Here is a 10,809-nt window from a genome sequence, read left to right on the forward strand (position 1 = left end):
TAATGGCATTATATCAAAATGTACATGTTGTTTACCATACTTAAGTGGCTAAACAACAGGCAGGCAGGATGATGAGTTAAGAGACAGTACCAGCCCGCAGCTGCAACTAAATAATGTAAGCGTAATGTGATCTGGTATTGTTACAGTCCCGATGCAAACCAACATCCCTGATGGTTCGCTTTATGCAGTTGGTTAATGCGCTTAATTAGAAAAATGGTTCCTACTGGAACCCAAGCATATACGTTAAGTAAATTATACTTATAACATCATGTTCTGCCATGAAACCCATGTATAGTGTTCATAAACTAATAATGGGCATTCATTTACCACATCAAGCAAGCATCAAGAATGTGACGTGAGTTTGACCCCCTAAAAATTGACTCGTGACCCATTTTGGGATTAAGATCCTGAGTTGGCAAACCCTGCTCAATTCCGTTGTTGTTTGACCTCACTCAGCATGTTTTGTTTATTCCTGTGTTCTCAACTATTGCTTATCGCTCCAATTGTATGTTTTCTGAGTTATTTGAAAGAACACCATCAATAATTACGACTGCATTATTCTACTTCACTTCCTGTTTTTCCGCCACTTTCGAGCTAGTTTGGATTGTACCATTCTGTGCAACAAGATCTACAGACCCCCCCGTCCTGTATGCACTTTAAGGGTAATATTTTAAATACGGCGTCCTTACCAGCGTGACAGGCAGCAGCACGGTGAGGAGGGCGATGTGATGCAGCACCAGCAACACCTCGCGGCGCACGAAGGAGCTCACCGTCTTCAGGGAGTGCTGCTTGTACTCCTTATGCCCGTTGACCCGGAAGCGGTGGTAGTGGCTGAGGTACATGGCAAGAAGGTCATAGGCCATGTAGGGAACGCCGTACCAGATGACAAAATACGTGACCAGCCAATGCCTGAATGGGACATTTTTGAGTGTTACTGACAAATTAAAATGTGGCTCAATACAGTAGTGGTGTGTGTGTGTGTGTGTGTATATCGTGTATTTGTAATGAACCTTTTCGGTACGGGGGTATCGGTTCGGTGCGGAGGAGTACCGAACGAGTTCCACACGAACATATGAAGTAGCCGCCTATGCTAAAGTCTTAATAATCTGCTCCGCTCCGTTCTGTCGCTGTCTCCTACACAGCACCCAGCATTGTCCCACCCACACAACCATCTGATTGGTTACAACCGTAGCGGTAACAGCCAATCAGCAGTGCGTATTCAGAGCGCATGTAGTCAGCGCTTCAGCGTCGAGCAGATATGTGTTTAGCAGGTGAGCAGAGGACTCTCCCCAAATTATACTAAAACACTTCCAAGTCAACTATTACTAACATCACTATGAGCCCGTTGATCTTCTTCAGTCCTGGCTTGAGGTGAAGGTTAGTTAGCTTTTAGCGTAAAGTTAGCTCATTTTGCGGTGTGTGCGTGTGTTACGGACAGTGTTGATTGAGGTGTGTTGAAGCAGCAGAAAAGGAGATTATGTTAAATGAAGAGTTTCTGTCTCTGATAGTTGATACAATAATGTAAGTGCATCATAAAGCCTACATGAACTCCATGGTGTTCAGTGATGAATAGTCTCTCCTGTTGTTATTGTACTATTTTTTCAGCTATAGTTACATTAATGGTTAGTAATGTAGCAGCCTAGTTTTGATTGGCAGGGTCCCTGCTATCACATGTTGATACAAATATAACATTTACATAATAAAAATCAACTACAGGCTTCCCAAATGCTATAATAAATTAAGCATGATGAGTTGACTTGAAACTATTTAATGTTGCACTTTTCATATGTAGAAGAAAAGTTTTGTCATTGTATTTAGTCTGAGCAACACATTGAGGCAGTTTAATGTGGATTAACGTGGGAAAAATTATTATAGTGTTCCCAATGTTAAAAGTATAAAGCCATTGTTTACAAATTTGGTAAATAAATAACCAAAAAATGTATATTTTGTTGTTTTCTTACCGTACCGAAAATAAACCGAACCGTGACCTCTAAACCGAGGTACGTACCGAACCGAAATTGTTGTGTACCGTTACACCCCTAATATATATATAACACACACACACGCGCACGCGCACACACACGCACACACACACGCACGCACGCACGCACGCACGCACACTCGGGGAAACACTGACCAGTATGTACAAATATACACACAAAAAACATATCTGTATATATACACACCTATAAACCTATACATGCATACACACATATATGTATGTATATGTACGCACGTACAGTGTGCATTGTTTTACTAAAACAGGGACTTTTGTCAGGATTACAAACAATCATTCAAGTTTGTTTGTTCTGGAGAATAATGCTTCATACAAAGTTTTTAATTTACAAACCCTGTTCAACAACCAATTAAGTTCGTAGATCGAGTTGCCAATGTACTTTATACTTTCCAAAAATGACCAATTTTCCCACACTTCTATGACTGAAATTCTCATTACACCTAGGAAAGCCCTTACAGAGCGCAGTGCTTTGCCAGAATCCTGAATCCAGACAGTGATCACCTCCAAAATCCAATATCACTTGTCCCTTATCCCATTTTGGACACTTCTTGAAAGTAGTGCTGCTCAACATAACAAAGTATATTGTACTGTTGTTTCTTCCGTAATTTTCGTGTCAGGCCTCCGACTAATAAAACTGCAGCCCGGCTGCTGCTTAAGTAGCATTTTTACAATACTTGAAAAGATTGTACGGCACTAATACATCAGTGCGCATGAGAGCCGGCAGGAGCATGGATGTCAACAAGGTTGCAGAGATACCATGCACAATGAAAGCTAAACCAACAGATCCCAGAAGGGAATTGGTGCCAAAGGACGAAAGAAGAGCTCTTTTGTTTGGACTTAAAAAGTCAGACACCAACCAAACAGTAATCTACAAAACATGTTGCCAGCAAGTCTTTGCTTGCAACTTGCACACATCTATTCTTTTATCACTTGAAGACCCGATACTAACCACATTTAATAACAAAATGCTAACGTTACCTAAAAACTGCATTGTGATGAAAAAAACCCACACCAAACAAGCCTAATCAGGTTGACCAAAATAACCTGACAAGCAGTAACGCAGACATCGAGAAATTATAGATGCCATCTCTAAATTTATATTTTGTCATAGCTCTATCATACAGTGTCCAAAAGGGCTGATACTAACCATATCTTGTATGTTTTTTTTAACTGTCTTGTCCTGTTTATTTACAATATGTTTTATAAATAAATGTAGGAAGTAAGAGATTTTGGCATTCATTTTGTGTGTGTATACATTACAATAATAAAAAATAATATGGTTTATCATGCTATATACCGTATTTTTCGGACTATAAGTCGCAGTTTTTTTCATAGTTTGGCCGGGGGTGAGACTTATACTCAGGAGCGACTTATGTGTGAAATTATTAACACATTACCGTTATATATCAAATAATATTATTTAGCTCATTCACGTAAGAGACTAGACGTATAAGATTTCATTGGATTTAGCAATTAGGAGTGACAGATTGGTAAACGTATAGCATGTTCTGTAAATTATAGTTATTTGAATGACTCTTACCATAATATGTTACGTTAACATACCAGGCATGTTATCCGTTGGTTATTTATGTGTCATATAATGTACACTTATTCAACCTGTTGTTCACTATTCTTTATTTATTTTAAATTGCCTTTATAAAGTCTATTCTTGGTGTTGGGTTTTATTAAAATAAATTACCCCAAAAGATGCGACTTATACTCCAGTGCGACTTCTATGTTTTTTTTCCTTCTTTATTATGCATTTTCGGCAGGTCTGACTCATACTCTGGAGCGACTTACACTCCGTAAAAATACGGTATTATCAGGCTATAAAAGTTTCTATATTCAGATATTTTTGGGCCATATCACGCCACACTACCAACTTTCTGAGCTATGTTGCTGAAAGAAATGGAATGAATCCGTCTGTGTGGGTGGATGCAGCACCAGGTCTGCCAGCACTGACTAAATTAAATAAGCCTCCTGGTGTAGGTAAATAACTGTACAAAATCAAGGACTTACACATTCAAAATAGTTAAAAGTCAAAACACAGGCCACGGTTTTCCCAACATGTAAATTATTGTGGCACCCCACCACGGCAATTTCTTTTTTGACGTAAACATTTTTTTAACTCACATAATGTATGAAAAGTTATTTATAACCTATTATTAAAAAACAATGGACGAGTAATGAGCCACTGAAACAACATGGATGCATACGGTTGTCTGGAGCAGAAGCAGCATGTCTGCGACGTACTCGTACTTTAATTTAATATAGCCAGGGTATACCTGCGGACAACAATCTACAAAATGTACAATGTGCAAAGAGAGAAAAACTGCATTTAGGTTGGATACAGATGAGTCATATATTAGAATATGGGATTCATTATTTAAATTAGTTTTAACTATTAAATTAACCTAAAATATGACTTTTTTATATTTGTGGAAAATATTGGACACAATGTGTTGTCATGCTTATGGGGCGATATAAGCTCGGTTGGTTGAGCGGCCGTGCCAGCAACTTGAGGGTTGGAGGTTCGATCCCCGCTTCCGCCTTTCCTAGTCACTGCCGTTGTGTCCTTGGGCAAGACACTTTACCCACCTGCTCCCAGTGCCGCCCACACTGGTTTAAATGCAAAAATTAGATATTGGGTTTCACTATGTAAAGCGCTTTGAGTCACTCGAGAAAAAGCGCTATTAATTGTAATTCACTTCACTTATGAGATGCGATGCAAGTGTAAGCCACTGTGACACTATTGTTCATTTTGTAAATGTTTTTTTTTTTAATGGCTGTAATACTACTGTCAATGAGGTAATTGTTATAACTGCTATGTTGGAATTGTTATTAATATCGATACTGTTGTTGATATCAATTTTTGTTTGACTACTTTTGGATTGTTTTGCGTCATGTTTGTGTGTCCTCTCAATTGCTCTGTTGATTGCTATGTTGCTGGATTTGGAATTGGAATTGTATTATTGTGGTATTATTGTATATATATAAAAAAATAGAACATTTAGTTAGAGAAGGAGCGCACTGTTGGTGGCGGACATGGAGCAACAGAAATAAAGAGTCTCTAAACATAAGTAAAGTCTACAACAGTGGTTCTCAACCTTTTTTCAGTGATGTACCCCCTGTGAACATGTTTTTAATTCAAGTACATCCTAATCAAAGCAAAGCATTTTTGGTTGAAAAAAAGAGATAAAGAAGTAAAATACAGCACTACGTCATCAGTTTTTGATTTATTAAATTGTATAACAATGCAAAATATTGCTCATTTGTAGTGGTCTTTCTTGAACAATTTGGAAAAAAAGATATAAAAATACCTAAAATCTTGTTGAAAAATAAACAAGTGATTCAATTATAGATAAAGATTTCTACACATAGAAGTAATCATCAACTTAAAGTGCCCTCTTTGGGGATTGTAATAGAGATCCATCTGGATAAATCAACTTCATTCTAAACATTTATTCAGAAAAAAGGAAATCTTTAACATCAATATTTATGGAACATGTCCACAAAACAATATAGCTGTCAACACTGAATATTGCATCGTTGCATTTCTTTTCACAGTTTATGAATTTACATTCATGTTTTGTTGAAGTATTATTCAATAAATTTATTTATGAATGATTTTTGAATTGTTGCTATTTTTAGAATATTTTTTAAAAATTTCACGAACCCCTTGGCATATTTTAAAGTACCCCCAGGGGTACGCGTACCCCCATTTGAGAACCACTGGTCTACAATAACACCAGATAAAAATACTAGATTTGCCAGTTGTTTATAAAAAAGAAAAAGTAACTGAAAGGATTGGAGTGGTCTCTAGAAACTTCGAAAGTTCTCAACAAAGTACATAGTAGAATAATCAACAATTGAACAATGGAGCTAAACGATAACATAAGAAAAAGTATGTCTATAATAATTAATAGTAACACAGATTTGTAACCTCTTTTTAGCGTTTTAAAGAAAAATATGCATCATCGCAGATTATGCAGATTATGATTAAATCATATTGACCACGCCTCCACCGCCACAGGTATATTGGCAATCTGGGGGAAACCCTGAAACATGTAGCTCACTCGGGCTAACAACGATCAACACACCAAGTTTGTTTTACCATAAATTCCGAGAACCACAAATTCCCTTTGACAGTGACAATCCGTAGGTGCACATTTTAATAAACCAAGAAGGCCAATGGTCAATTTAATAAGCAATAGGTTGACATTTAGTCAGGAGTTCGAGTGTACGCTCTGATGCCCTTGCAGGAGCTTTAACGGCAACCTTATGTAAGCGCAGCATAACAAACAGCTAGGCTGGCTAGCGAACTGGCTGCAGCCGCCCTAATGAGCGCTGATTATGGCGATGGTTAATTATGTGGACAGAATGCAGTAAAGCTGCAGGGCTGCTGCCCTCTGACCTCTGCTAGGGTCCTTTAGCGCTGTAAGGTCACTACGCAGAGATTAAGAAAAGCAGAGTCAGGCGCAAACACAAACACACGGCCATATCACGACTGACTCCTTCGGTCCTGTGCTTTCTAAGTGATCACATTCGAGGTTAAAGAGAACCTCGCGCACAGATGTTGCACGAATAACAAGCTGTTTATTCAGTAAGCGACGCCTTCGAGCGAGAACATGCAAAAGCAAAGACAAGCCGATTTCCTTAGACAAATTGGCTTAATGCGGTAGGCGAAGGGAGGCAAGGCAGCCCGACTGTTCTGCAACACTTCTTAGTAGTATTATTTGTTGGGTCAAGAGAAAATTCCAGAAGAATCGTCACAAGACAATCATCCCAACAAAGCATGTCTCAGTTTACCTTGTGCTTCTGCGCTGTTACGCCGCCTGCTAACTAATCTGATCGAGCTAAATTTAGCACCTTTTAAAATCTTCTTTCTGGTCTGTTCATTCATGTTTCAAGTCCCAGTTTTATGTCTTTTTTTTCCCCCCCTATCAGTGGCCACCCTGGAGTAGTGAGTAAAGTGTCACGATGAAGGCCAAAGGCAGCGACAGATTGGAATAGGGCATTAGAGTATTCATGGGGTCTGGCTGTAGAGCATGTGTTTGATAAGCCCCCACCGGGCCTCGTGCACGTCACAGGACAGCCCAACTGAGCAGCGTTATGGAGGAATTAAGCCATGTTGGCTAAAGGGGAGGACGGGAGGGGCGGGGGGTGGGGGGTGGTGCCAATGGAGATTAGAAGCCTGAAACTGGGACTGCCCGGGTCTGGCCGCTGACTCAGTAGGATTACCAGCATAGCATTAGTTTACATTCACACTTTCCTTCAAAAACAAAACAAAAAAAAACACACACATTGAGAAGCTAGCGTGATGCTAATGCTGAATGGTTTCCAGGCTTTGATGGAAAGAGTAGCAGGAAGTCATTTGATTAACATTCAACTCTGTGCATGTAAATGTGAGCACTACATGATGCATGCTGGCCAAAGGGATGTCGTAGATTTGTTGAACTTGGGAAGTCTAGGTACACCGACAAAACTGCAGTAGTAACACAACAATTTACCATGAATTGATTAACGTAGACCCCGACTCAAACAAGTTGAAAAACTTATTCGGGTGTTACCATTTAGTGGTCAATTGTACGGAATATGTACTGTACTGTGCAATCTACTAATAAAAGCTTCAATCAATCAATCAATAGCGCCACTTGGGATGCAATGATTTGATAGGTTCATAAAGAAATAAAATCATGTGTGCTAACGGACTGTATCCCTGCAGACAGTATTGATCTATATTGATATATAATGTATATATTGTGTTTTTTTGTGTTGATTTAATAATTAAAAAAAAAAAAAACATTTTTTTTTATTTAATTTTTTTTTTATTTCTTATGCGGCCCGGTACCAATCGGTCCGCGGCCCGGTGGTTGGGGACCCCTGCTGTAGGCAACCTGCTGATGTACTTGTTTTACTCTGCGGCTTTAAAGATAGTCTACCGCTGCATGCATTTTTAAAGGTTGATTGCACAAAAAAAATTACAAAAATGTCAGTTTCACCTCTGTTGTTGGTCTGAAACAACTCATGCGTTTCCCAGTTGCCTAATTTTTAATGCTGGCTCAGCAAATTGATCCGTACAAATATAACAAAACATTGGTTGTGTTGCTGTTTTGAGGTTTTCCGAATGCAGCGATGATGGCACGAGCCAGTATCAATACAAAACAAGGATCACCTACATGCATGCTACACTTTAGACCAGGGGTCTCAAACTCAATTTACCTGGGGGCCACTGGATGCAGAAACTGGGTGAGGCTGGGCCGAAAGAAAAGATTTCTTAAAACATCTAAGATGCACTTTTTAATGAATTCACCTTCTTTGAATGGCTTTCCCGCCCTAGCAACATACTTGCCAACTCTCGCGATCTTTCCGGGAAACACCCGAATATCAGTGCTCCCCCCGACAATCTCCCGGGACAGTCATTCTCACGATTTTCACCCGGACAACAATATTGGGGGCGTGTCATGATGGCACTGCCTTCAATGTCGTCTACAACCTGCGTTCTCGTCCGTTTTTCCACCAAACAAACAGTGTGCCGGCGCAGTCGCTTAATGTATGAGGCTTCTGCAGACTCACGGAAGTGACTGCAAGGCCTATTTGATCAACAGCTATACAGGTCACACTGAGGGTGGCCGTATAAACAACTTTAACACTGTTACAAATAAGCGCCACACTGTAAACCCACACCAAACAAGATTGACAAACACATTTTGGGAGAACATCCGCACCGTAACACAACATAAACACAACAGAACAAATACCCAGAATCCAATGCAGTCCTTACTCTTCCGGGCTACAATAGGGGGCAGGCTTGAGGGGGGCAGGGGTGTATATTGTAGCCCTGAAGAGTTAGGTCTGCATGGGAGTCTGGGTATTTGTCTGTTGTGTGTATGTTGTGTTACGATGCGGATGTTCTCCCAAAATGTGTTTGTCATTCTTGTTTGGTGTGGCGCGTATTTTTAACAGTGTTAAACTTGTTTATACGGCCACTCTCAGTGTGACCTGTGTGGCTGTTGATCAAGTATGTCTTGCAGTCGCTAACTGCGTCTACAGGAGCCAAATACAACATGTGGCTGGGCTAGCGAGCTGTTAATTCATGTTGTAGAGGGCGCTAAAGACGGTGCCTCCACGATGCCCCTTTAATGTTGTTGTTAGGGTGAAATTCGGGGGAATGATTACCCCTGGAGGGGCACTGAAAATTGGGAGTCTCCCGGAAAAATCGAGAATGTACAAATTTGACGCTGTAAAGCGCAATTCATATAAAACTCGCGGGCTGCACCAACAATCAATTTTCATATTAAGGTGCGGGCCGCAAAATAACGTTTCGCGGGCCGCGTGTTTGAGACCCCCGCTTTAGACAAATAGCTAAGAACTACACTATGGGTGTCCAGATAATTCATATCGGATCGATATCAGCAAAAACAATTATCGGCTTGGATCTAAAATCTCCAATACAAGCAGTGCTGTAGCGCGTTTAGTTGTGTAAAGCTTAACAGCCCTTTGAACATCTAAATGTTCTCGAAGAACAACACATGGTTAGTCTTTTCTTGTATTTTTAGTCAAGTCATTTACAAAATGTAAACATAGTATAGGTTAAAGGTACTAAATGATAAATGATAAATGGGTTGTACTTGTATAGCGCTTTTCTACCTTCAAGGTACTCAAAGCGCTTTGACACTACTTCCACATTTACCCATTCACACACACATTCACACGCTGATGGAGGGAGCTGCCATGCAAGGCGCCAACCAGCACCCATCAGTAGCAAGGGTGAAGTGTCTTGCTCAGGACACAACGGACGTGACGAGGTTGGTACTAGGTGGGATTTGAACCAGGGACCCTCGGGTTGCGCACGGCCACTCTCCCACTGCGCCACGCCGTCCCCCGGCGTGGCGTACTAATAGCTAGCAGTTACACAACACCTAAGCTCACAATAGCACACAACGACAAACATTACATATCAAGTGTCCTTCATTTAACAGTACTGCAGTTGAAAACAATACATTAGAAAGAAACAAACATGTCTGCATCATACAATTTCTGTTTACGAACTTTACTACCAGCCTAGAGGGTGCCAACTTTCCACAGAGTTGTAAGCATCATACCCCGCCCTCATCCGGCTTTTAGTATGTTGTGACATAAACTAGGCTGGAACACACACTCACGTGTATTAGCTTTGTGCATGGTCAGTAATGATAGCAATTTAGCAATATTAAGCTGCAAACCTTAAATATCACTGAATATATATTCTATTATAAGAACAACATGACAGCAAATTGATTAGCTACGTCTCTTGGACTGGTTTAATGTGTGCACAACGCAGTAGTGAGTGACAAGCCTGAATTGCCAACAAATTCCTTGGACCAACGAGCAAGTTCTATTTGATTTAATTAGTCATTGCAAAAAATATAAGACACTTGAAAAATATGTATGTTCTGTTAAAATAACTATTTAGAACATCAGCTAGCCAGCAAACTTGTTAAATTTTCAGTTTAAAAAATGTCAAACATCCCTCTTTAAAGACAGCATAAGTCCATTCAAGATGGTTAATAATAAATAGGTTAGTGTACGGGTTCTTAACCTTTTTAAACTAGAAAGTTAGACTTTGGCCCAACTTTTCCATTTCAGAGAGGCCACTCAAATGTTAATTTTAAATTAGTAATCTCACTCAATAATGGTATCTAACTTACTTACAGTTTACAACCTTGTCAAATGATATAAAACCATATCTTAGTCACAAAGAATATTATCAAGGCTTAGGTCGGGCTGATTACAAAAATAATTACCAATGA

At 39.8% G+C, this 10,809-nt stretch overlaps 2 protein-coding genes across 2 annotated transcripts in view; one reads left to right on the forward strand and one right to left on the reverse strand.

Moving 5' to 3' along the window:
• LOC133551824 (uncharacterized) overlaps positions 1-10,809 on the forward strand; it is a 502,474-nt gene that overhangs the window by 432,594 nt on the left and 59,071 nt on the right. The window lies entirely within an intron of this gene.
• The window catches only part of tlcd3a (TLC domain containing 3A), a 49,183-nt gene that overhangs the window by 16,860 nt on the left and 21,514 nt on the right, over positions 1-10,809 (reverse strand). The window contains exon 3 of the mRNA XM_061898940.1: positions 690-909. Within this exon, the coding sequence (XP_061754924.1) occupies positions 690-909 (220 nt within the window). The remainder of the gene's footprint in view (positions 1-689; positions 910-10,809) is intronic.

This window comes from Nerophis ophidion, linkage group LG04, assembly GCF_033978795.1.
Source record: "Nerophis ophidion isolate RoL-2023_Sa linkage group LG04, RoL_Noph_v1.0, whole genome shotgun sequence".
NCBI lineage: Eukaryota > Metazoa > Chordata > Actinopteri > Syngnathiformes > Syngnathidae > Nerophis > Nerophis ophidion.